General features: G+C 45.8%; 2 protein-coding genes across 5 annotated transcripts in view; both read left to right on the forward strand.

Annotated features, from left to right (window-relative positions):
* The window catches only part of PPP1R12C (protein phosphatase 1 regulatory subunit 12C), a 38,554-nt gene extending 31,395 nt beyond the window's left edge, over positions 1-7,159 (forward strand). For all 4 annotated transcript variants that reach the window (XM_081837356.1, XM_081837358.1, XM_081837357.1 and 1 more), the window contains 9 exons: positions 12-149; positions 647-737; positions 958-1,073; positions 1,270-1,328; positions 2,061-2,166; positions 2,464-2,568; positions 3,311-3,361; positions 4,726-4,776; positions 4,914-7,159. In XM_081837356.1, coding sequence (XP_081693482.1) covers positions 12-149; positions 647-737; positions 958-1,073; positions 1,270-1,328; positions 2,061-2,166; positions 2,464-2,568; positions 3,311-3,361; positions 4,726-4,776; positions 4,914-5,000 — 804 coding nt within the window. In that variant the 3' untranslated portion in view covers positions 5,001-7,159. The remainder of the gene's footprint in view (positions 1-11; positions 150-646; positions 738-957; positions 1,074-1,269; positions 1,329-2,060; positions 2,167-2,463; positions 2,569-3,310; positions 3,362-4,725; positions 4,777-4,913) is intronic.
* A 7,718-nt stretch (positions 7,160-14,877) lies between these two features.
* EPS8L1 (EPS8 signaling adaptor L1) overlaps positions 14,878-27,223 on the forward strand; it is a 39,204-nt gene continuing 26,858 nt past the window's right edge. The window contains exons 1-4 of the mRNA XM_081837387.1: positions 14,878-15,034; positions 21,557-21,609; positions 22,605-22,648; positions 24,585-24,643. Coding sequence (XP_081693513.1) covers positions 21,593-21,609; positions 22,605-22,648; positions 24,585-24,643 — 120 coding nt within the window. The 5' untranslated portion in view covers positions 14,878-15,034; positions 21,557-21,592. The remainder of the gene's footprint in view (positions 15,035-21,556; positions 21,610-22,604; positions 22,649-24,584; positions 24,644-27,223) is intronic.

Consider the following 27,223-nt stretch of genomic DNA (forward strand, 5'->3'; position numbering starts at 1 on the left):
TTCACTTCAAGGGTGTCACCCTCACGGACCTGAAGGAGGCTGAGAAGACCATGGGCCGGGCTGGGGACTCCAGAGCAGCCCCGGAGCAGCGAAATAAGGACGACGAGAAGCATGACAAAGATGGAGAGCAGCAGTCCCAGGAGACTACGGTAGAGATGGCAGGAGGCACAGGGGCTCTGGTGGGGTGGAGGACGTGGCAGCCAAGCCAGTGGAGGAACTTCTGGCTTGCTCAGAGGGAACCATGATAGGTCGATCTATTCCGAGGCTGTTCCTCTGATCTTGGGTGATTAGAATTGTTACCTGCCTTTTCAGGATGCAGATTTTACAGGTAAAATCAGGCTAGGTCATGGCAGGCATTGTGTGTGGTATCCATTTCCAACCTTCGTGACAGGTGCTGGGTTATTTGTATCCATCAGACTGCACAGTGTGGGTTCCTTGTCTGCACTGGGTTGGGTGAGAGCCTGCTGTGTTTTTGCACATCTCATGGTGCAGTGGCGCCCATCACCCAGTCTGTTCCACTCATTCCTTGCTTTCGTTTGGCCCTCCGCAAATTGCTGCCCTGTTCCCTTGAGCCAGCGTGCAGCCTATGTGTAATCTATTTCCCTTCTTGCTTTCCCCCTGATCCTAACCCTGCTGCCTCATGCAGGACTCTTCCAGGAGATTCCGGCTTCCGAGTTCAGAAGGTTCTTCGGTTTATACTGTGAATCCGTTAGTGGTGAATTCGCAGCCCAGAAAAGGTAACAACTTTTGCGCCCTCTTTCCCTTTCTGTTTTTCAACTCCCTCATTTGGCATGTTTAGCTTTGGGCCTGTAGGTAGGAACTTCTGTACTACTGCAACTTTCTTTTAAACCTTCCACAATCTCTCCTGAGCTCCACTGCTGATATTGTGACATATTCAGTCTATTGGCATGCAAGGACCTGAGCTCAGCTGCATGTCTTTTTCTGTCCGCGCTGCAGTCTCAGAAGCCGAGGATACCAGCTCAGAGGCAGATTCGGATCTACGGAACAGACTCGCCATCAGGGACCGCAGGAAAGGCCGACGGCTCGTCTCTGGACTGGGAGGGAACTCGGAGGTGAATGTGGAAGCGGACTTAGTCGGGGCTCTTGCGCTGAACGGAGGGCAGAGTTTCAGGACCATCTGTATGAGGCTCTGTGCCATTCTGTCATCGAGAACGCGGCAGCTGCCTTGTACAAGCACCCAAGTTGTCTGCACAGGCAATTTAGGGGAGACCTTAAATCCCCCCAACTTCTCCCCCCCCCCCCATTTAGGGTGAAGATGATGAAGACAGCAAGCAAGTCAACAATGAAGATCCATCAGGACATAGCAGGTAGATTCCTCTTTGGGATCCAGCACTTCTAGCTGGGTTGTGGAGAAGGGGCTTAGGGGTAGGTTGACTCACAAATTCTGCCTGCTGATGCTCCTTAGTACTCATGCCATTCATATTGTAAGGTAAAGGTAAAGGGACCCCTGACCATTAGGTCCAGTCGTGGCCGACTCTGGGGTTGCGGCGCTCATCTCGCTTTATTGGCCGAGGGAGCCGGCGTACAGCTTCCGGGTCATGTGGCCAGCCTGACTAAGCCACTTCTGGCGAACCACAGCAGCGCACGGAAACGCCGTTTACCTTCCCGCTGGAGCGGTACCTATTTATCTACTTGCACTTTGACGTGCTTTTGAACTGCTAGGTTGGTAGGAGCAGGGACCAAGCAACAGGAGCTCACCCTGTCGCGGGGATTTGAACCACCGACCTTCTGATCGGCAAGTCCTAGGCTCTGTGGTTTAACCCACAGCGCCACCTGTGTCCCAATTCATATTGTAGAAAGACATTAATGCTGGCCTCAAGAGGATGGTGGGGTTTTTTTAATGGTGAACCCAAAATAGTGCAAGATCCAATAGTCTTAATATGCAAAACTTGACACGTGGTTTTGCTGATGTGCCCAATCCTCGTGCCTTAACTTTCTGACCATTATTAAAATTATATACTGCCCACCTGGATTGCACAGTGTGAGGAGCTACCCGAGGGGTGACCTCCCATAATATTGGTCCCCCTTTTCTTTTTCAGCGAAAACCTAAACAGCGTCCTGTCAAACCGGACAGCTCCCTACAGCTGCCAGAGACAGAACAGCAATTTGGGCTGCAAAGAGGAACCTGATCACTATTACAAGAAAGTTAGTTGTTTTGTTTATGTTTTCATTTCAGGCTTTTATATCCCACCCTCTAGCCTAAAAGGGTTTTGGAGCAACTTACAGAAATCAGTACTAAGATTTCTTAAAACGTCATGACACACAAGGAAAAAGGAATGGGAGGGAGGAGGGAGCACAAAGTTCTATATCAAAACACATGATTGGAAGTTGGGGCTCCTGGATTGAAGGGATATGGGTGGGAAAGGGATTCATAGGGATCTCAGTACCTTATTCAGTTTATTTTACCGTGTGTGTGTGTGTGTGTGTGTGTGTGACCCTAAGCTGTATGAAGATCTCGTGATCGAGAATGAAAAACTGAAGGAGCAGCTACAAGAAGCACAGCTACAGCTGACGCAGATCAAGCTGGAGCTGGAAAGAGTGACCCAGGTAAGGAACAGGGCAGAGCAGAAGCTTCTCAGTTGGGTGGCAGCTGGGACACGGTGGGGACATGAAGAGCAACAGGCAGCTCTGCGATGGATGTGGTGTGTTTTATATATACCTGGTTTCCATGCGTACCTATTGAGATACAGGGTTATTGAGATAAGGGGTGTGTTGAATTTTCCAGCTTTCAAATCCCAAGAGTGAGGGGTGCTGAAAAGTTGTAACATGACCTGGGAATTCAAAAGACATTTTAGTTAAATTAATATAATTTAGTTTAGCTTGGTAAGTAAAATGTGTGTAAAATTCCATATGAATCATTAAAAATGATTGCCAAGTACTTGGAAGTTGTTGTTATTATCATTACTATTAATGTAGCATTACCTGACATTTTCAGAAGGTAAAATTTAAATTCTTTGGTTTCCTGAAAACAGTTTATGTGCTCCTTCATCCCGTGCCGCTCCCCGCCCCCATTTTTAGCACAGTCTTTGAAGGGGGTAGAATTTTCGTTTAATACAGGCATCCCCAAACTCGGCCCTCTAGATGTTTTGAGACTACAACTCCCATCATCCCTAGCTAACAGGACCAGTGGTCAGGGATGATGGGAATTGTAGTCCCAAAACATCTGGAGGGCCAAGTTTGGGGGTGCCTCACTTAATAGATAAACAAACCCCCTCTCCCCTCAAAGGTTGGGAGCTTCATTTTGTTAGGTACCTTACGTTGTGTGTTTTGTTTCGTTGTTCACCCACAGAGGCAAGAGCGTTTCGCCGAGCGACCAGCTCTCCTAGAGCTGGAGAGATTTGTAAGTACCTATATTGGTCCCTCTTTTTCTTCCCTTGCTGAGTATTAAGGATTCTGTGGCTTCAAACGAACTGAATTGCAAGACTTGTTTGATGCCTCCTGCTGGAGAAGCCTGGGAACGAGCCCAGCTCTTTGTTAGTCATAGGAAGGGAAACTATACTAGAGTGAATCCCTCTGCTGCCCCCTGTGGGCCCGGAGGAGTTATCCTTTCATTCTTTAGCGGGGTTGGGGGGGTAGATGCAGGTGTACCCCAGGGGTTTCTGAGATTCTTACGAAGTATGCTTTGGTGTGTCGACCTTGGGCTTACCCAGCCAGATGCTTCTTATTATCTTAAGCAAGAGTGTGTGTTCAGGATCACTTAAGAGTAGGCTAGTTACTGCTAACCTGTAAAGAGCTTCATAAAGCTAACCCACACACACAATACAGATGGTACCTGACCCCGGTCAGGCTGGCAAAAATGTATAAAAACTAGTGATGTCTGATGGAGATGCAACAATGGGGCAGGAACCTTTCTACATATGTGGTGAGAGTGCAAAGAGATAGTGGGATTCTGGGGAAATATCTATAATAAACTGAAAAAGATGTTTCGATTTTCATTTGGAAAAAAACCAGAATCCTTTCTCCTAGGTATCATGTCAGAGGAAATAAAAAGAACGGTCAGACCAATATTTATGTATGCAACTATGACGGCAGGGTTATTGATTGCCAAAAATTGGAAAAGTAGCAGCGTCCCAACTAAAACAGACTGTTTATCTAAAATGATTGAATACTTCCATATTGCTGAACTAACAGAGAGCATAAGATGAGATATGGTACAAAAAGTGAATAAGGAGTGGGCTATCTTTAAGGAATACATCAAAATTTATGTGGAAAAAGCAGAATTTCTAACAGATATTGAGTGAATCCAGAAAATGATTAGAGCGAAAGGAGAGTAAAGTCAATATAGAAGAAGAGATTAAAGAAATAATGAAATGCGTTTAAGCTAGTTGGAAAAAATAAAGTAGCGTAACAAAAACGGCTGGAAGTCAAGTCACTTGGTGTGTGTCCATGTGGGGTAGGTGTGTAGGTATGTTGATATGTACAGTAAAAGTAGGTATTATATAGAGTAATGTAGGTATGTTTTATGTTATGAAAATAAGGTAGTGTGTTGTGTATTGTGTAAATGTATATGTATGTGTTTTATATGTTAATAAATTTTATATTAAAAAATAAAAAAAAACCGCGCGCACATAGGTCGCATTTTAGGACACACAAGACCGAAGTCAGCCCACTTCTGCCCTGAAGGGACTGGCTTTCCCTAAATACATTCTTGGAGCTCCCCTGCCCCTTTCCCATTATCCTCACCTTTCCCTCTTCTCCCTCCAGGAACGCCGAGCTTTGGAGAGGAAAGCAGCAGAGCTAGAGGAAGAATTGAAGGTAATTCCCACCGGGTTGGATCAGCCTTCAGGTCTCATCCTGGAGTTTGACGGAGAGAAGCTGCGGCTGGGGAGGATGGGGGTGAAGGATTTTACCAGGTGGCGCAGGTTTTGTCTTACTCGTCTTCTCTCTTGAAGGCTCTTTCGGATTTGAAGGCAGACAACCAGCGTCTCAAAGACGAAAACGCCGCTCTAATCCGTGTGATCAGCAAACTCTCCAAGTGACCGCCGCTGCCACCGCCCCCGACTCCTCCCCCCCCCGGGGGGGGCGGGAGATGCAGGGGCCTTATTCCGCACCCCACCTCCTTGTGTACCAGATCCTCAATCGGAACAGGAGACATAACGCAAGGATAGGGGTGGCCAACTCCCTCTTCACCACTCAAAACACTCCAAACGTGGGGGATTCTGAGTCTCAGCCAATCAGACACCCATCATCCATTGATTTACACAGAGGGGCCAAGTTTTTCTCACCAGATGTGATGTCTCCAGCCCAATGTCCTCCCCATCCCCTCTCCCCCCCCCACCCTCCCTCCTCCTCTCCAGAGACAGTATTTATTTTGTGGCTTCCTTTTAAAAGTGATGCTATTTGCTTGTTGCTTTTCCTTTAACGAACAAAGGGAGAGGGAATGACGGGAGCCAGTCTTTCTGGGGGCTCAAGAGGAGCGAGGGGGCCTTGATGTCGTTCTCCTGACAGCAGACAAATAAGAGTTTGCTCTACAGGTTGGGAGGTTTTTTTGAGGCTGTGGGCAAAGTCGAGTTAACGGGGGTCCCCTGTTAATTGGCAGGATATCTTGGGTCATGGGTGTTGCTCGCAGCTTTGGCCCCCTAGCTCTGCAGCTCAGGAGGACCGCTATCTCAAGGCTGCGTAAGGGAAAGGGTGGCAGGACTCAGTCCAAGCACCCACTCACATCCTGCCGAAACAAACCGGTGCATTTGACAGTTGGGTTAGTTCTCCCAAGAGGGCAGCAGAGTTGAAGGTGGCAGCCAGGTTTTAGAGCCGAGGCTGGCAGCTGGCTTGGAAGTCGGAGAACTTGAGCAGACGGGTTTAAAAATTGGATGTGGTAGCCCTGGGTGTGTGGGTGTGTGTATGTGCATGTACGAGAGTAAGAAAAGCGCCTTAGCACTGTTTAATCAGCGGGGAATTGTGGGTAACGGTTGGGGGTTTTTTTAATGGTCTTTTGGGGCTGGCTGCCACGAGGCTCTCTGGAGCCAGACGGACAGGAGAGTTCTGCGGCGGCATTAATTTAGGAGCCAAGATAGTATTGCCTGTGAAGATGAGGCTATTAAGTGCCATAGCTTGGGGTTGGGGGAGACAGCTGCAGGGGTGGGGCTACATGGGGAGGGTCTTGATCTCTGCTCCTGTTCTTCGCTTCCCTCAGCATCTCGATTTTTCAGGTGCGAATGTGGCTTGGTCCCTTCTCGGAAACTCCAGCATCCTATAGCGTCCAGCCTGGCTCTGAAGGATGCTTCTAGTGTTCCCTTGCCTGAACCTGAGGCCGAATCCCAGGGAAACGGTCTCATTCCCCTTCCCGCTGTCTGGACAGTGCCCCCCTCCCCACAGCCTTCTGCCAACGCCCAGTCCCGCTGTGAGGATCTCCTGGACGTCTGTAACCCTGGGCTGTGCAATGGACAGCATTGGCCGTACAAGTCCACATTTGTCATTGTCCCATTTGCCAGCTCCTCCACTCCTCCTTCTCTTCCAGGAACCTGTGCCTCCTTGACCTCTCGTATTCCGGTTTGTTGGATTCTGCTGCCGCCGCTTTCCTAGAGGATGCATTGGGGTGGGGGGGGGTGTCCATTTACACGGCTCTCCTCCATCCCTCTTCCTGCACGCACACAATCAAATATTTTCAATGTTAAAACTGAGGGCTAGAAGTACTTCCAAGTGAAACTGAGGGCTAGAAGTAATTCCAAGAGAAACGGGTCCAAAGTACTACCCTGAAAATCCTGTCTGTGTGTGTGTGTGTGTGTGTGTTGTTTTTTTCCTGCGCTATCATGAGCCAAGATTTCCTCCGCCAAAATAAATAAGTCCCTTCTTTTCTACCATGTCACCCCTTTCTCTTTTCTTCGCCCACCCCTTTTTATTTTTATTTTTTTTCTCTCTCTCTCTCTCCACCTGCCCTGATCTGTGAACTCCCCCTCCCCAAACATATCTGTACATAACAGAAGTATTTTCTATATGGTTGCATCGCCAAGAAAAAAAAAAACAAGAAGAAAAAAATGCAGAAAAACTTAAATGTGCAATATCGCATGAGTATTTTTTTTCCAAAGAAGTCTCTATATTGTACTTGTTTATTCAGCAGCTCAGCTGCATATGTTTTAAAGAACAGGGAATTGAAATTACCGTGTTGAATATAATTAAAAATAAAAAAGATTGCTCCTTAGATGTGTTCGTTTCTTTTAACATGTCAATGTACGTGGCTTTGGTTGGTATAGTGCGGCCTTCCTTAACCTGCTTTTCAAATGTTTGGATTACAATTCCATCAGCCCCAACCAGCACAATGGGAATTGTAGTCCAGAATTTCTGGAAGGCTGTTTTAGTGGATAATGCGTGTTGGATTTGGTTCTAATTCTTCCTTAAGTCCTAACCCTTCAAGCAGTCACTATCCACACATAGCCCACCTGGTAGAAAAGGGCTTGTTTAATCTGTTTTTAATGGATCGTTAACTTTACAGGGATTGTGGGTTCAACAAACCCAGACAGATGTGTCAATGACTCTTCACTGTGTTGCCTAAATAGAGCCAGCTCTATTCAAAAGACTGGATGTTGCTGGATCCCAGTTGCTGTGGAGCAACAGTAATAGTAATAATAATAATTTATTATTTGTACCCTGACTAGTAGCGGAGGGCTGTTTCTTGTGCCCTGCCTCGGCTTTCCAGAGTCATCTGATTGGCTGCTGTGCAAAATGGGATGCCGGACTAGATAGACCTTAGGTCTGACCCCTCTGTTTTTTTATTGATAAATGCATGGCTATACAAGGGGCTCCACATCAGAAGGCATAAATACAGGACCTTATTGCAGTTATTAGCACCAGTACCTTAACCCACACTTTATGCTCATGCGGGTGCCCTTGGGAAAACCCTGGCTGAAACGGCCTGCCGACTTTGGAAAACCCAGGTGTCCTGGCTCTGACCTAGAGCACCTGAGTCAGTTTGTGTTGGCTGGGCCTGTCTGCTCTCACTTGCTCAGCTACACCTGTTTCCTCCTTTGCAGTTGGCCTTGTCCCTCTAAATCACAGTTATTTCCAGTTACAGGCTTCTTGCACAGATGTGGCTCAAGTCTCTTGTCTCACCCGGCCTCCTTGCTTTTGATCATTGCTCTCTGCCAAACTAAGACCAAAACGACGCTTCTGCTCACTGTGCCAAGACCTTTGCCACAAGATTGCGTAACTCTTGCTCCCGCACCCCCAGGACAAACAAAAGGTAGCTCTTCAGATTAGGTTCTTACGTCTGGGTGATTCAGGCTGTCCTTAAGCCTCCTTGGGCTAAAATTAGAGCTGGTCTCGGCCCCACCCTTCCTCCCCAGGCCAAACCTAACCTTCAGGAATGGTAAGGATGCTGTGGCAAGGTGTCACCCCTCGAGTAAGGGTGATCCATCGGATCTGGGCATCCCTCTAGGCAGGAAATGCAGCCTCCTCCCTGTGGTCCAAGCCGTCCCTCTTTGGCACCACCTCATAGTCTTGGCTTCTCAGATGCCAAGGTCTAGAGCAGTGGTTCTCAATGTGAGGCACACGCCCCACAGGGGGGCAATTTGATTTTTAAGGGGCAATTCGAGAACCAGTTAACAGGGAACTTTTGTATTTCTTACAATTCTAGGGGCTTCATATGCAGTATATAAATATATATTGTGACATACACATCTTTATTACATGTTTTGAAACTTCATTTGCCATTTTTTCATATCACTTCGTTTCTTCTTAACAATTTCTTCGTGATTTCTTCCTCAGTACTTCAACTGTCCTTTCGTTCTTCTCTTTCATGGATGCCATGTTCTTTGGAAGCATGTTTAAGACCAAGTTAATGGCCTTTTGGGATGCGGGTGGCGCTGTGGGTTAAACCACAGAGCCTAGGGCTTGTCAATCAAGGTTGGCGGTTCGAATCCCCGCGACAGGGTGAGCTCCCGTTGCTCAGTCCCTGCTCCTGCCAACCTAGCAATTTGGAAGCACGTCAAAGTGCAAGTAGATAAATAGGTACTGCTCTGGCGGGAAGGTAAACGGCGTTTCCGTGTGCTGCTCTGGTTCGCCAGAAGTGGCTTAGTCATGCTGGCCACATGACCCGGAAGCTGTCTGCGGACAAACGCCGGCTTCCTCAGCCAATAAAGCAAGATGAGCGCCGCAACCCCAGAGTCGTCCGTGACTGGACTTAACGGTCAGGGGTACCTTTACCTAATGGCCTTTTAGGCTTTCTCTACATGAATAGGAGTTCACTTTTTGAGTAATAAAGAATTATATGTCACAAGGGGGGGGCGTGGTCAGGATTTTAGAGGTACTTAGGTGGGGCGTGGCCAAAAAAAGTTGGGAACCACTGAACTAGAGGCAGGGTAGAGGTTTGGGGGTTGCCGACTTGCCCGGAGCCCTAATTTGTTTTCCACCTCTTTTCTAATACAGTGGTACCTCAGGTTACATATGCTTCAGGTTACCTACGCTTCAGGTTACAGACTCCGCTAACCCAGAAATAGTGCTTCAGGGTAAGAACTAGCTTCAGGGTAAGAACAGAAATCGTGCTGTGGTGGCGCAGCAGCAGCTGGAGGCCCCATTAGCTAGAGTGGTTTCAGGTTAAGAACCTTTTCAGGTTAAGAACGGACCTCCGGAACGAATTAAGTACTTAACCTGAGGTACCACTGTACATTTGTTTTAGACCGCCTTTGTGATCTGTGACTTTAGAGCTCCCACTAAAAAAAATTGACAGCTTGGTGTCAGAAGGGGAGGGGAGTCTCTCCCCCAACTCTGGTAATAGGGTTTTTGTCCTCGCCCTCCCCCCCCCCCAATTCTGCATGCTTAGGTTTCTTCCTGTCTCAGGGTGGATCCTCTTTAAGACCCCCCTCCCCTATGGCATGCTTTCATGATGTGGGAACGCTGGCTGTCCTGCAACTCTGACAAGTTGCATGTCAGGTTCATGGGAGCTGCATTTTTAAGGTATTAATCAGCATTAGTACATTAAAATGTATGGTGGTGGTTTTTTTTTTTTTTTTTAAAAAGAACTTTATTGTTCTGCTTGAGTGTTTCCTGTGCTATAGCAACCCAGAGGCGTTAAAATGTACACAGCCAGTTTTGGTGGTTTATGAGGAAATGATTTTGCTCTGCAGCCCCACCTAGCAAGAGAGGCCTTGCTGCAGCCTTGCCTACTCAACTCCAGGGCCCCACAGACAGGACTCCCATCTCCCAAGAACAGTGGCTGCATCACACTAGTCAGGGGAAGGAATTGTAATTTTTCTTGCCAGAGAGCATGCTTTGGATGCAGAAGGCCCTAGACTCAGTCCCTGCCTCTCAAAAGGAAGATTAGAAGATATCCAGGCTTTTAGATTTATGGCATCAACCTTTTTTAGGATTCCCTCTTGTTAAATATTAGACTGGCTGTTCTTTTCTCAGCTCCTGTTCACAACCTTTCTCTCCCAACAAGCCTTTTAAGTAGAGATCGTTCCCAGTCTGCATCCGTACTGGAATGGGTGTGTGTGTGTGTGTAGCTTTCCATGTTTCAATTATTTTATTGCTTATGTGTTCGCTGCTCCTTTGGGAGTTAGGGCAGGATGTGAGTAAGCAATACTAATGATCACCCTTAAAAAAAGAGAGACACCCCATAGCTGCTGCCCGTTAGAGTAGACATCACTGAACTAGATGGGCAAAGAATGTGACCATCTCAAGGATGTTGCTCTGTTACCTACAATATAAAACATATCCCTGCCCATTTCACTCACGCCTGCGTCTCATTGACACATTTTACACATCACTTCGGAAGACAGGCAAACTAACACCAGTGTACTAGAAGAAGCAAATATCACCAGTGTTGAAGCAATGATTCTTCAACGTCAACTTTGTTGGACTGGTCATTTGTGCAGATGCCTGTTATCGTCTTTCAAAGCAACTACTCTATTCCTAACTTAAAAATGGAAAGCGTAATGCTGGTGGTCAACAAAATAGGTTTAAAGACTGTCTCAAGGCAAATTTTTAAAAATGCAGTATAAACACCGACAATTGGGAAGCACTTTCCTGCGAGCGCTCCAGTTGGAGAACAGCCTTTACCCAAGGTGTAATGGGCTTTGAAGACACTCGAACTCAGGACGCAAGGGAGAAACATGCTAAGAGGAAGGCACGCTTGGCAAATCCACACCATTATCAGTTCCCACCTGGAAACCAATGTCCCCGCTGTGGAAGGACGTGTGGATCCAGAATTGGCCTCCACAGTCACTTACGGACTCATTGTTAAAACCGTGTTTATGGAAGACAATCTTACTTGGCTACGAGTGATTGCCAAAGAAGAAGAAAACATCTCCCTGCCCACTTCATTCATGCCTGCGTCTCATTGACAGCGGGTAAGAGACCCTACTGTAAATGAGTACACCAGGCTGGAAGTGGGAGCCTTGCAGTGTTGGGTAACAACTAAACAATGAGAGTGTGCAGTAGGAATGTCCTTTGATACTTTTTTTTATAGCCTGCGTTGTATTGACACCTGAAACTGGCTGGGTGGGGACACACCTGAGCTGCTACTGTTCCTGCTTCGTTCTGGATCTTTTCAAAAGGAGAGAGAACAGAGAGCATTCTTTTCCTCTGTGAACACACACAGAGAATAATTTCCTTACTTTGGTGGGTAGGGTAGCTGCTTCAGGCAGCTGTCACTCAAATGTTTATATCCTGCTTTTTCTCTGCCGTTAAACTCAAAGGGGGGGTGTACAGGGTCCCCCACTGGCCGAACCCAAATTTGTGTAGCTTCTGCCAGTGGCTGCCTCATGTAGCCTCTGACCTTGGCACTTCACTGGTCTGTTCTGATGGGTCATTTCTGAAGCACACAAGAGGAAGTTGCTGTACATAGGAGGCTGCTGTATACTGAGTGAGGCCATCTAGCTCAGCATTATCGACAACTGACTGGCGGGTGCTCTCTGGAGTTTTAGCAGGGCTGGATTAACCATTAAGCAAAAGAAGCACGTGCTTAGGGCATCAAGGGAAGAGGGGCACCATAGACATTTTCCATTGCTGGATTTACCATGGACCATACGATGCAGCTGAAAAGAAGGCCCTAACTATAAATGAAAATAATAATAATAATAATGTGTTACCTTGGAAGTCGAACGAAATCTGTTCTGGAAGTCCATTTGACTTCCAAAACATTTAGAAAGTAAGGCGCGGCTTCCAATTGGCTGCACGAAGCTCCTGCAGCCAATCGGAAGCCACGGATGTTGTGTCAGACGTTTGGGTTCCAAAGAATGTTTGCAAACCGGAACACTCACTTCCGGGTTTGTGGCGTTCAGGAGCCAAAACGTTCCATTCGCAAGACGTTCGACTTCCAAGGTACAATTGTATACATTAATGATATACATTAATCTTGGGAATACAACAATGAAATGAGAATCTGGTAACTGGTAAACTGCCACTTGGTCCACCGAGGCTCATGTGTTTGTATTTTGAATTAGATAGAAAGGGGCACCAAATACTTTAAAGTGCTTAGGCAGCTAAAGGTCTTAATCCAGCCCCAGGTTTTAGGCAGGGTCTATCCCAGCTCTGGGACGCAGGTGGTGCTGTGGGTTAAACCACAGAGCCTAGGACTTGCCGATCAGAAGGTTGGCGGTTCAAATCCCCGTGACAGGGTGCGCTCCTGTTGCTCGGTCCCAGCTACTGCCCACCTAGCAGTTCGAAAGCATGTCAAAGTGCAAGTAGATAAATAGGTACCACTCCTGCGGGAAGGTAAACGGCGTTTCCGTGCGCTACTCTGGTTCGCCAGAAGTGGCTTAATCATGCTGGCCACATGACCCGGAAGCTGTACGCTGGCTCCCTTGGCCAGTAAAGCGAGATGAGCACCGCAACCCCAGAGTCGGTCACGACTGGACCTAATGGTCAGGGGTCCCTTTACCTTTACCTTATCCCAGCCCTAACTGGAAGTGGCAGGGATTGAAACTGGAACCTTCTACATGCAAAGCACACAAGCACAGCCAGTGTTGGAAATCAACACAGCCTGACACCCTTTTGATTACATGGCTAGCAGGTTAGCTGGATAACCATTCAGCACAGCTATTTGCCTCTTCATGCACACACAGAGCTCAATTTAACTGACCTCGGCCAAGACATGATGTGTTCATGCAGAGCAAATTGTTCCAGGCGCCTTGAACAAGCAAGAACCATCACATGCTATAGCAGACCAAAACAAAAAAGATAACAAAAGTCTATAAATGCAAATGGAAGTTTATTGCCTAGGTTTCGGGAAACACCTGTAAAGCGGCTTGAGCCAATGAGGACTATACAAAGCTACCAGAAACCTAAGTGAATTTACCTCAAAAGTTACGAGCAAGTTTAGCAAAATATGGGTTACCAGAGAGAAATACTAAATAGGAGCTTCCATTAAGCCTAAATATAAGAAACGAGATTACATAGCTACCCCAGACATGTTATATAGATCATGCTCGTTTGAAAAGGGTCCTAAATTTTTGCCCTTCTCTGCAAAAATGCATTGGACAGCCAACACTTCCTTTAGAACCCAGAAAGTTCCCCTTCCCCTTTGCTCCGCCCAACTTGACTTTGTGCCACTCCCCCAAATCAGTGTTGCCTTCAGTGTTAAAACCGGACAAAACTGAAATGCCTTTTCCCCTCAATTTTTTTAAATTTTATTTACAAAAGTATTTTTTATATATACTACCAAAACAAAACTTCAGGGTGGTGTATAACAATAAAACAAATGAAAGTAGCTAGCTGGGTTTGGGGAATTAAACAATGGCATAGGTCTGTTGCTGTGAAAGTCTTAGACATGCCTGAAAGTCAAAAGTGAGGGTGCCTGACTAATCTCTGCTGGAAGCACAGAATGGGACAAGTGGCATGAAATACCCAATACAGTACTTCTAGCAGAGACCAAGCAGGCCTCTGTAATGCAGGGGACAATTACCAGTATTCCTCCAGCTGATTTTCTCTTTCCATGGCTTGTGGCTTTTGCATATCATTTAGCTGTGGATTTTTAGAAGAGAGAAAAGGCATTTTGGACAGTTTTGAGGCCTGGTTTGGGGGGGGTGACTTCGGGCCTAGGTGGGGTCACCTGTCCTCACCTCCTTCATCGTAAATCCCTGCATATTTTACAAAAACTAAACCATTCAGTATCCCATTATTACATCCATCATAGCTTATTTACACTGTTGAATTTATCTTAATGCTGCCAACCTTTTCAAGTGTACACAATTTCCCCCCACATATTCAATAAACATTTTCTCTAAATGTATGTTCTTCTTTTTCTCTTATTCTGTATGTTAAGTCTGCAAGCTGCGCATATTCCGTCAACTTAAGTTGCCATTCTTCTTTAGTTCGTTTTCCATTTTGGGGTTCGTTTTCCATTTTGGGGCTAACAAAACACTGGCCACATTAGTGGCATACATAAATAACCTTTTTTGACACCTGGGAATATCTGTCTGAATTATCCCCAACGAAAAGGACTCTGGTTGTTTTGGGAAAGTACTTTTAAACATTTTTTTCAATTCATTATGGATTATTTCCCAATACTCTTTTATCCTTTTGCAGGTCCACCAAAGATAAAAGGTTCTTAAGCTGTCTTGGACCCAAGTTGTTAAGGGCTCTGTACGTCGACATAAGACCCTTGAACCTTCTGAATAGATGGGCGTTCAACAAACTCTGTAGATCCGTCATGTATAATGAGCACATATGCAGGCGTTTTAGTGCATAGACACGTGCAAGGAAAATGACCGCAGCTTCTCACCATGCACGTACAATGCCTGCAAGCACGTTTTGAAGCATGCCCTCATTTCCCTCTTCCTCCAACCAGCTGCCTCCAGAAATAGCCCTGCCACTTTTTCCCCCTAGCAAAAGTTTCGTTTCAAATACAGGTTGGTGTGTGTGTGTTCCTGAGGCTTAAAAAAAAAAAAAGGCACCTGGTGAGTGAGTGCTACCTGCCCAGGTATGCAAGGGGTGTGGTTCAGCTGACAGGCTCGCTCTCATAGGGACTGGTAAGTCTCAAGCCACATCGATAGTTTCTACTTGCCATGTCAGATGCCACCAGCTGGGTGCCCAAAGCAGAGATGGTTGAGAACTGAAGACAAGGACTGCTGCGTACAAGGTAAGTCTAAATGTATAGTGGGAGCTTGCAGGGGGAGAGGGGAAGGACAAGCAGGGAGCCTAGGCTTCGTGGGGATGGAGCCTAGTTAGTTGGTTGCACCAAGGGAACTTGGTCCTCAACTCTCTGGTGTAGGGGGGAAAAAAAGGCCTTGCTCAGCAGAGCAAGAAAGTTGGCTTTCTTCTAGCAGGGTAGATTTTTCTGAGAAGGGCAACATTTTGGACAAACAGAAGCACTTGATTTACAGCAGGGACTGTGCTGTGGCTCCTAAAATGAGAACCCTTTTATTTGGAAGAAACTCAAATATGGGTTTAACGTGGATCTTATCAGTTGCCAGAAAGAGATCACATTGTTTTTCTGGTGAGAGGGCGCTGGAAAGTAAGGGGGGGGGTCTCTTGCAAAGCATCCAGAACTTAAGTTGTGTTCATTGTGTTTCTTAGTAATTGACTAGAATACTGACTGGGCACTTAAATTTCCACAAATAAAAAGGGTAGAGACTTTGTTTTTAATTGAAAGTTGAACATCACGGGGAGACCTGGTTACCTTCAAGGGGCCAGGCCCCCAGAGCGTTGGTTGTGTCATCGATCCTCCCCACCCATAAAAAAGCTTCCACATGTACCTATAGTTTTAAAGAAGGATTGAGCAGAGATAGGCCTGCACATGCCAGTTTTTTCTCTTAACGGTATTCTGCGTGTGTCAGTCACATTTTCCCACTGCCGCCACAATCCCCTTGAGGGTGTTTGTTCTGCTTCTCTTTCCTCAGTGTTGGCTAAATCCCTTTTTACACAATTTCTTGCCGTGAGATCCAGGAAACTCTAGCCCAGGGAGCTGCTATTTTGAGGCTTTTTGGTTCTGAATTGGAAGATTACAGATTTGCGTGGAACAGAAAAGAGATATGTTGTTTAAAAAAACACCAAGTGTGTGTGTTTGTGTGGTGTTCTCTCATGTAGTAACGAGAGAACCTCTAAACATACGCAGAAAGGCTTTCCTTGCCAAAGCATCAAAAGCTAGCCTTACATTTTTTTATTGCAGCTGACTACCATAAGTCATACTCAGAGTAGACCCACTGAAATCTTAGTCTTCATAACTTTTGTCCATTGGTCTAAGTCATGGGTAGGCAAACTAAGGCCCGGGGGCCGGATCCGGCCCAATCACCTAAATCCGGCCTGCAGATGGTCCAGGAATCAGCGTGTTTTTACATGAGTAGAATGTGTGCTTTTATTTAAAATCCATCTCTGGGTTATTTGTGGGGCATAGGAATTTGTTCATTATTATTTCTTCCCAAAACATAGTCCAGCCCCCCCACAAGGTCTGAGGGACAGTGGACCAGCCCCCAGCTGAAAAAGTTTGCTGACCCTTGGTCTAAGTGTTCTCATTAAAGTAAAGGTAAAGGTACCCCTGCCCGTACGGGCCAGTCTTGACAGACTCTGGGGTTGTGCGCCCATCTCACTCAAGAGGCCAGGGGCCAGCGCTGTCCGGAGACACTTCCGGGTCACGTGGCCAGCGTGACATCGCTGCTCTGGCAAGCCAGAGCCGCACACGGAAACGCCGTTTACCTTCCCGCTGGTAAGCGGTCCCTATTTATCTACTTGCACCCGGAGGTGCTTTCGAACTGCTAGGTTGGCAGGCGCTGGGACCGAGCAGCGGGAGCGCACCCCGCCGCAGGGATTCGAACCGCCGACCTTTCGATCGGCAAGTCCTAGGCGCTGAGGCTTTAACCCACAGCGCCACCTGCGTCCCATAGTGTTCTCATTAGGGGTTCATAATTGCTTCAGCATACATATGCCCCTCTTTTGTTAAAGGCTTTGACAGCAAATATGGGCAAGGGTTAAATCTGAACATATTTAGGTCTCTGGTCCGTTTATTTCATTTTTACAGTTATATCCTACCTTTTTGTCCAAGGACAGTGTTACTTGGCTTCTGTTAGGCAAATTTTCTCTATTAAATCTGTAGCTTTATTGGTATATTTCCCAGAATGGTTGCTGCATCTTTGACTTAGTTTCTTTATGACTGCCTACCCTCCAGTATAGCAGATGAGAAGATGTCCATTTTTGTAAGCCTCCTACTCTCGCACCAAGGATCACTGCCTGATCCTCACCACCACCAGAACAGCACAACGCACAATTTATACATTGCCGAGGGTTTGTGACCTCAGCAGTGACAATCTGTAAAATGGGCTTTGTTCCCGATGCAGAAGCTTATTGTTCAAGCACATGTATTAATGTGCATTTCTAGCAGAGACAAGAAGGGGGAAAGCCACAGAAAAGTGGTAGAACATCTGCTTTGCATGCAGAAGGTTGCAGGTTCAATCTCTGGCATCTCTAGGTAGGGATGGGAGAGATTCCCTGTCGAAAACCCTGGAAAGCCACTGCTATTCAGTATAGACAGTACACTGGTAGATGGAGCAATGGTTTGGTTTGTTATAATTCAGCTTCCTATATTCCTATGATAAACTTGGGCCAAACGCCACATGACATTATTCTGACTTTTAAAAAGTGGCTTAAATTAGCTGCATTAATTTCAAAGAACAAGTTGCTGTGGGGCCCCACTCTGGAATATGCTCTAATGCCTCAAACCACCACCCCCACCCCCACCCCCGCAACTGTTTGCCTCCAAAGGTGCTGTTTTTACTGCCAAAGCCCTGGAGCTGGGGCTGAGCCTGATAAACGACAACTCGAGCAATTTGCACTAGCAACATACTAATTAGGTGTCCCCCAAAGGCAAAAAAATTAAAAAAAAAATAGAGAGAAAGATTTAACAGAGAGCAGAACCAGGAAAAAGGGACTGCCCCCATTTGGGGGGAATATGCTATTTCTTGCAAACAGCCTTGTTTGTGCCCTTTTGCATCAAAAAGCAGGATGTATAGACGTTTTGGAAATGAAAGAAACATGTAAGAAGAGAAAAAGTGGGGCTAACATGTAGATAGTGTATATTTTCTTCACAGACAGGTTGTGGAGCTCTCACCTGCCTACAATTCATACCCTCTTTCAGAGGTGAGGGCGAAAACACATTATGCATGCTTAGAGGTGCGCCTATATTTTGTCGCTTCATTTCACACATCCAGGATTAGGCAGCGGCTTTCAAAACAGATTACCGAATTCAGAGTTAAGCTTTGGGTATAGTAATCAGATACAGCAGCGTTATCTAGCAGTTGGCTAAAATGACCCAGAAATCATGGGGCCCTGAGCAAAGAATTTTCACCTTGTGCATGGCAGACAGAAAATCAACGGGTGCAGCTTCTCTGTGAATGGAGGCGCAACACTAGGGAAATCTTGAATTTCTGCCTCTTGGGTTCTAAAAGGGCAGGAACCCTGCCAAAATTAAAAAGGGATGCACCACCTTCTTGAAACCCACCTAATTTGGATGGGAGTGGGCAGGTAATGTTTTGGGGGGAAAGCGGTGACATATAAGCAGTAATCCCTTTTCCTTTCTGGCCAAACCCAAATACACAGTCCAACTGAGTCAATATTGACCATTGTTTCTTCATATCAACCACGGCTGGCGAGAGACCTGTGCATAAATGAGCATTGCTTGCAAATCTGTAGCTGGGATATTTAAGCAAATACCGGGAAGAGAGTATCCTGTTTCTCTCGCCACCACCCGCACTATTAAACACTACGACCTCTGCTTTAACCATTAAGCCGCTTGCTCCTTGTGTGGCTTCTTCTCTGAAAAAGAAGCACGGTTAGACGAGAGCAGGTTGGCTCTGCTCCAAGCATAGAAGGAGGTTAAATCCCACCTTTAATAAACAAAGCACCTTGCCAGGTGAAACGAAACAGGTGTGGCCGTTGGCAAGAGATGCCGCAGCATTCTTGGGCAGGAGAGAGGCCTACTTACTTTTCTTTACCATGTGTGCATGATCGCACACCCTTGTACTGTAAATGATCTGGGGTTTTATTTATTTGCACACACACACAAAAAAAACAACCCTATACCGCCCACATGTAGGTACATCATGCCAGTCAGCATAATTAGATTAGAATACAATGAGGAACAGAATACCATTGTGGCAAAGTGGATAGAGTGTCAGAATTGGACTTGGGAGACCACGGTTCAAACACCAAGCCCACTGGGTTGCCAATCGCGATCTCTTTTAGCCGAACCTGCCTCACAGCGTTGTTTTGAGGAGAAAATGGAAAGGCATCCTGGAAGAATACATGTGATGATAAATGAATAAATAATCAACATCAGATTAGTACAGGGGTCATAAACTTTTTCAGCAGGGGGCCGGTCCACTGTCCCTCAGACCTTGTGGGGGGCTGGACTATATTTTTGGGGGGTGGGATGAATGAATTCCTATGCCCCACAAATAACCCAGAGATGCATTTTAAAATAAAAGCACACATTCTACTCATGTAAAAACATGCTGATTCCTGGACCGTTTGCGGGCCGGATTTAGAAGGCAATTGGGCCTTAGTTTGCCTACCCATGGATTGGTACATCAGCACAACTGGGTTTACCTTTTACCCAGCCCCACTCTTTCCAGTCTGCGCTTTAATGTCCAAACATAATGGTTTGTTTTTTTGGGGGGGTTGCCCCAAATATTCCCCACAAAAACCAGCTCCTTAAAGCTGAATCAGAGCAGGATTGAAATATGTAAATAAATTAAACCATTAGGCGGGGAAGAGAAGGGAATAATGATCCCTCACTTCTCTAACATCAGGATTTTCTTCCTTCATCACAGCCAAGACCTTAAAAAAGTTCCTTTTTGAGCCTCCCTCTTACTAAGGCCCAAAGCCTGACAGTACCCACCTCAGGTGTGAAGGCATGCAAATGTAGCATCAAGGTACCTGAGCCACATGCAAAGCATTCACCTCTAAACTAGCAATGTCAGCTTGAATTTGCTAGTCATATAATATTGTTTAGGACGCATCAGCGAAGTGGATTCTAACTGCAAGAACAAGGGAAATGAGTGCAGAGCTCAGAGTACTTATGTGTGTGTGTGTGTGTGTGTTGGGGGTCGGGGGTAATAATCCCTGAAATCAAATGTCCGCTGGGTGTCTATTGGCAGCTGCCTGGGCCTGCTTAATGAATTCTGAAACCACTCTTCTAGTGGGAGAACAGGCATTTGCCGTTGTTCTTTTTAGCACAGGGGTAGGGAACCTTTTTCAGCCCCAAGGCTGTATTTCCTTATAGGCGACCTGCTGAAGGCCACATGCAAGAGGTAGGCAGGGCCAGAGGCAAAAGTGGGCAGAGGAGTAAAGGCAAATATTACTTTTCTACAGCACTTCCCTCTCCGTCCTCCACCCAGACAAGCCACAGAGTTTTTAGGGACACATCCCAGCCAGGCAAAAACACTCTAGATGCAAAGCAGGATCGTTGTGGGGAGAGTTCTGAGGGCCAGATAGAGAGTGCTGGAGGGCCACATATGGCCCCTGGGTCTGGGGTTCCCAGTGCCGGATTTATGTATAAGCTAAACAAGCTATAACTTAGGGCCCCACTCTCTTGAGGCCCCCCAAAAAATTCAAAGGAAAAAACTGGATGTACATTTTCAAAATATAAGATAAAAAATGAATAAAATAAAACCTACATAAAACAACAGTGTTTTGTGTTGTGTAGGCTCCTAAGATGTAAGTAATGGGCCCTGACTGCTAGCCTGCTCCCTAAAATATCACTGGTCATTTCTATATATAGGGTGCCTACATTCTGCATGGACTGGTTGCATGGCAACATGCATGGCAAATGACTTTAAATACCTATTAGGTCCATAACTTACCATATAGCATATATTCAACTGAAAAAACAGCAACAATTTGTTGTTGACAGAGGACAGGTGGACATATAAAGGGCCCCATTACCTTCAATAGCTTAGGGCCTCATCAAACCTAATTCCAGCCCTGGGGGCTCCCCACCCCATAGAGCAACAAAAGCTACTTGCTTTCTCTATGCAGACTTGTTGTGAAATGGATAACCTTCTCTTTTTTCTTTTTTGAATTTGCATTTTATTTATTTGTTAACATTCTTATATTACATCGGTAAACGTCATATTACATTACAGGACTTAGTATACATGACTTAGTATACATGTATACAAAAATTATATACAAATTTTATATACCTAGAAAGAAAATGAAACAAACAAAAAAAGAAAGAACAAAGAGAAAAAAACAAAAACAATTCCCCCCTCCAAAATCATATACATACCAACACACTAGACTTCCTGTCTCTCCCGTTGTATATTCCTTTTTTACAAATGAATGTACTCTTATTATTGTATATTTCTTTACATTTTATCAAATACAGTCCTATATCAATATGTGCTCTTAGTCTTATTTCTCAACTCATTCTCACTCCAACGTCAATCAAATGCTAGCATAGATAGGGAACCTTTACTATATTTTTGAACGTATGTTTTATATCTATCCCACTTTTCCATAAACTTTTGTTTTGAATTGCCTCTCAGAGTATTTGTTGACTGCACCATTTCAGCAAATTCTTGTAGCTTGTAATGCCAGTCCGTTATTGTCGGGGTTTCTTGTTCCTTCCACCCCTTTGCCACCAAAGTTCTCTTCTTATGCTTGCCAGGTTGCATTGGGACTTTTGGACGAGGCCGCTGACATCATGAGTGACTCAGGAAGGTAAGATTGGCTGTCAGAGAACTCCATCCAGCACCTACAGATTTGGGAGCAAGACTAGCTAGGGAGGCACTGAAATTCAAAGTGTGCCCAGTTTTATCTGGGATGTAGAGCTTAAGTACAAAGTTCTTTGCTTTCCAGAACCTTCCGTGGTGTTGTGGGCATGCACTCCCTTTTTGCCCTGAGGGTTGAGAGAGCCTGACCTGCATAGAAAAGGTATTAGGTGCGATCCCTGACATTTCACATTTCTGGGTCGCGCTGGGAAGAAGGCCCAGCGACTGAAATCTTGGAGAGCCACTGCCCTCCACAAAAGGTGGAGACCCTCAGGCCTGGCGGGGGGCAAATGTAACCCTCCGAACCTCCCTGTCTGAACCTCAGGATACTCTCCAGACCTCACACCCTTCCCAGATCTTAAGGCAAGGGTGTCTCCTATGCTTCACCTCCTATTTTTCTAGAAAATGAGCTGCCACAACTCACCAGGAACACCTCCCTTGTTCTCTTGCCCCTTTCATTGTGATTTTTGAACTTACTGAGCATTGTCAAGCGGCTGCTTAGAAAACAGCCATTGGGGATCATGTAGAGGCCCTGCTGGTATGGCAAGGAAGTCTTGCCATAGTCTTGACTCTCTTTTTCTTTCACTTCTGGGTTGACAAAAGGGGTTGTGGGACTAGAGTTGACGTGGGCTGAGGCACTAATGGCTGCAAAACCTCTTTGAACAGAAACTAGGCTGTTTCAATATAGCGCCATGGCCTTGTTTGGGAGCTGAAGTAAAATTAAGTGGCACAGATTACTAATATTTCTTTTCCTTGGGTGCACAGTGGGGCTGATAGGATTTGGACAGGTTCCCCAGCCCTAGAAGATACTGGCCTCCAGGATACATGGACAGAGGGGAGCCTGAGGGCCTAGCAAGCTTTGAGAAGGATGTATAGTAGTCTGGAAATGTGGACCTGAGTTGATTTCTTCTGGTTGTTGAATAACTATTCCATTTTGTCTTGCAGCCTAGGCGGTGACCACTCCAAGCCCAGTGCCAGAGCCATTTATGGTGAGTTTTGGAGTATAGGGATGTATCTGGAAGATTTGTTTATTTATGAGTGTGCTGGTACGTTTCAAATCTGAAGACCTTCTCAGTCCTGAAGCTGTAGCATCCTCAACTTTTTCAAAGATTACCAGCTCTCATAAACAGATCTGCTGATGATCTTTACACCTGGAACTCCCTTCCTGAGTATGTCACGTGGGATCCCTTTCTCACATCAACACCTTACCTGGGAAGCCTTTGGCCTAACTCTTTGCTCCTCACCCTCAATAACCACATTTGTTTACAATTAATCCCTTGACTTGCCCTCCCCTCTCTTCCTTGGTTGACTTCGCTACCATCAAAATGTAGTTTATTGCTTTACAATCTCCTTGAGTGCAGGGACCTCACTTTTTGAAAATAATAAAGAACTCGCACAGCTTTAAAAAGTGCTGCAAAAAAATTATATGGGTGATCTTTTGCAAAATTTGTCTTGCTCATAACTGTTTCTGCAGAGCTTGCAAGATTGGCATGGTTCCCCCTCATGTTCTACTGTGTGCTATGAAACTAAAAGTTTTTTTCTTCCAACGCTGGGATCTTGTGTATGATACCACAATGAACTTCTGCTCCACTGCTGCAAACTAAACCAGGAAACCTGTCAGTCTTTCACTTTACATCCTCTCTGTGTTTCTTCCCTTTGACTTGAGGAAGCTTGAACATTTGGTTTTCCTGGGATTTAAAAACCAAAGGTTCTGTGCCGCGTGGGGTGGGGTAAAAGCAGGAATCAGCAGAGAAGCAGTAAGAGGGGAGGAGATGGGTGTGTGTGTGTATTTGTCACAAGCTAAACTGGTTCCCGCAGGGAGAGGCTGTAATTACATCCCTCTTCTTTAGAAGAGGTAATAATTTCTTAAGAACTGAAAAGTGTTCCTTAGAGAGATAAATCCCTGGATGTTCTTATTAAGAGTTTTAACCTGTGCTAGTCCTAGTCAGAGTACACCCATTGAAATTAATGAACCTAAGTTAGTCATGTCCGTTAACTTCCATGGGTCTACTCTGAGTCAGATTAGCATCGGATACAACCCATTGTCCTTTAAACTAGGCAAACCCTCACTCATTGCATGTGTGCATGAGCGAGAGATATAGTAATATGTATAATCTGTGTACATTCAGTCGTACCTTGGAAATCGAACGGAATCTGTTCCGGAAGTCCGTTCGACTTCCAAAATTTTCAGAAACCAAAGCACAGCTTCTGATTGGCTGCAGGAAGCTCCTGCACCCAATCGGAAGCCGTGGAAACACCATCGGACGTTCTGCTTACAAAAAATAGTTTGCAAACCAGAACAGTCACTTCCAGGTTTGTGGCGTTCAGGAGCCAAAACTTTCAAGAACTAAGCTGTTTGACCAACCAAGGTATGACTGTATATACATTTATGCTTATTTCCCGTTTTTATGCTGATGTTTCTGTGTCTTGAAAACGACTCTGGCATGCAGCTGTTAAGCATGTGCAATTTTCCCTAGGATGTAAATTAATGACGTTTTATTTGCTGAATTTTTGACTGTCACGCCACTGTCAGGAGCCCTGTCACAAAGAAGGCAGACCTCATGTGCATTGTGGCTGGGTACACACCATAGTCAAAGCACTGTCCTGGCTACTGTAGGTCGCTTCTCACAGGGTAACAAACAGCTGTTCCTGGGATTCTTTGTGCTTTGAATGAATGTGTGTGTATCCTGTAATCCCATCCTCCCTGCCCATTTGTTCTGGATAGGACATGGCCCCCAAAGACGGTGCTTCCCTTCTCTATCCCCACCCTCATTGCCACCTTTCTTTTAAAATAAAAGTTGCCGCTTGATGCTAAGCAGACCCGGCTGACAGTCAACACTAAAGTTTCAGGTTTCATTTGCTGGTTTAAGTCAACATTGCCACACAATTCCTCCTCCTTAAATAATGTTGTGTCTCTTTCTGCAGAGCAGAGGAAGAAGTATTCCAGCATTATCATGGCAGACGTCTCACAGTATGCCGTCAATGTAAGTTTGGGTCTGGGCTGTGCTAAAGCGGGGGCAAGAGCTGTGAGACATCAGTGGCTAGTGAATTAGAGTGGGGAAAACTGAGTGATGTTAGGGAAGAGGTTATAAGGATGAGGGGTTCTTGGTTGCCTCCAGAGTTATTTTGAGGAAACCCATTGCATGGGAAGCCTATGTGTTGCAGTGGATTCTGAAGAACATTCTAGAACAACTGTCTTCAATTACTTTGACTTGTCACTTGACTCTGACTTCTTTTTTTACCACACACGTCCTCCTTAACTCTACACTTTTCCCTCCGCTTCTGTTTGCTTGCCTGCCTGTCTCCTCTTTGAAAGACAACCTTCTTCCCTCCAAAACAAGTCATCTAAACAATCTGTAACTCACTCTGAGGTTGGCCTACAAGCTAGTTTTGGGATCCTGACTCACGAGTTGGAAGACAGGTATTCTAGTTCATTTGGAATGTTGCCTAGTCCTGTATAAAGTTTTTGCGTTCATGGTTTTTTTGGACTGTCCTTTGGTAGAACTATATGGGGAACCAAACAAGAAAATAATTTTTAAAAAGCATCCCTGTTATACAATCCACATTGAAGCAGTAAGCGCCAAGGAGAGCCATGGCACAGGGCAAAAGTCAGCAGAGGGAATAAGCTCATGTTTAATACTGGAAGGTCAGGACAAATGCATTCCTCACAATTCTCCTTTCATGACACAAATTATTCCAAGGTGGTGTACAAATAAAATTAAATACAATCTTTTTAGGGGAAAAAGCAATGATCAACAATACTATAAGATCATAAGAAAGTAGTAGTAGTAGTAATAATAATAATAATAATAATAATAATAATAATACCCCACCCATCTGGCTGGGTTTCCCCAGCCACTCTGGGAGGCTCCCAACAGAATATTAAAAACATGATAAACTTCCCTAAACAGGGCTGCCTTCAGATGTCTTCTAAAAGTCAGATAGTTGTTGTCAGGGAACTGCCATCGGAGTGTCAGGTGGTGCAGGGGCTCAAGGAGGCTAGGAGACCCTCGGATGCGGAGGAAGGAACCAGCAGGGGGAGAGAGAGAGTTCATGGAGAAACTCAGTCGGAAGGATGGCTCCAAGAGACTTCCAGTGAAAACAGCGGGGAGGTCTCAGGACCTCCTCTAGGTACACCCACTCCTCGCAGGAAACTGTCACGCCGAGAATCCCGACGGAGAGTTTCCGTTAAGGAACTCTTATGTTGGCACAAATTCCGGAAACGCCCACTGACAGATTCTGCCAGCGATTGAGGGAGTCATGCTTTGAGGGCTCCCGTAAAGGCAGAGCTTTGAGACCTATGCCAAGCTCTGAGGGATTCAGCTTTTACGCACAAGCAGCTCATTATCCCATCACAGTTGTTTATTTCCTTGACACTTGATGGGAGGGTGTTCCACAGGGTGGGCGCCTCTGCCGAGAAGGCTCTCTGCCTGGTTCCCTGGAACCTCACTTTTTGCAGTGAGGGAACTGCCCTCCTGAGAAGCCCTCCTGGTTCAGGCCAATGGCCTATCTAGTCCAGCATCCTGCCCTCAAAGTGGCCAAAGAGATGCTGGTGGGAAACCTTCCAGCACCAGCCAAGCACAAGAGCAGCCTCTTCTCCTGCGGCTTCCAGCAACTGGTACTCAGAAGTGTACTGAGTATGACTGACAGCATATAAAATGCCACTGAGATGCTTCCCACAGAGCAGCTGGTAGTAGCAGATGGCTCTGTGGAGGCAGAGGACAGCTCAGCTGGAGTATGAGCTGGTCTACCATCAAATAGCCAACATAATTGGTGCCAAGTTAGCCTCTCTGGGGAGAACACTCTCCAAAAGGCCCACTCTCTTCTCTGCCCACCAACCAAACATAAGATGGCGGAGAGACCCTGTTAAGGCCTTTCTTCCTCTCCCTCCCTCCCTCTCTATCTCTATCTCTCTCATTTATTTATGTATTCATTCACTCACTTTCAGACTCATTCACACACACTCACACTTCACTTTTGAGCACCTGGATGTTCTAGGGCAGGGTTGGTTTTGGTAGTCATACTGATGCCCATGAATACTTGTCTACCATATCTGAGACTATATAACACTGGTCCTGAAAGACCTACATTGGCTCCCAGTACGTTTCCGAGCACAATTCAAAGTGTTGGTGTTGACCTTTAAAGCCCTAAACGGCCTCGGCCCAGTATACCTGAAGGAGCGTCTTCACCCCCATCGTTCAGCCCAGACACTGAGGTCCATCTCCAAGGGCCTTCTGGTGGTTCCCTCCGTGTGAGAAGTGAGGTTACAGGGAAGCAGGCAGAGGGCCTTCTCGGTGGTGGCACCCACCCTGTGGAACGCCCTCCCATCAGATGTCAAGGAAGTAAACAACTATCTGACTTTTAGAAGACATCTGAAGGCAGCCCTGTTTAGGAAAGTTTTAAATGTTTTATGTTTTTAATATTCTGTTGGGAAACCCAGCCAGACGGGGCGGAGTATAAATTATTATTATTATTATTATTGAACCCCTTCTGATGGTCCCCAGAACCATTTGCAAACTAGTGAAATAAAGAAACAAGTAACCTCGGTGACTTAAGATGGATTT

The sequence above is a fragment of the Podarcis erhardii genome (assembly GCF_964252035.2).
Source record: "Podarcis erhardii genome assembly, chromosome: 13".
NCBI lineage: Eukaryota > Metazoa > Chordata > Lepidosauria > Squamata > Lacertidae > Podarcis > Podarcis erhardii.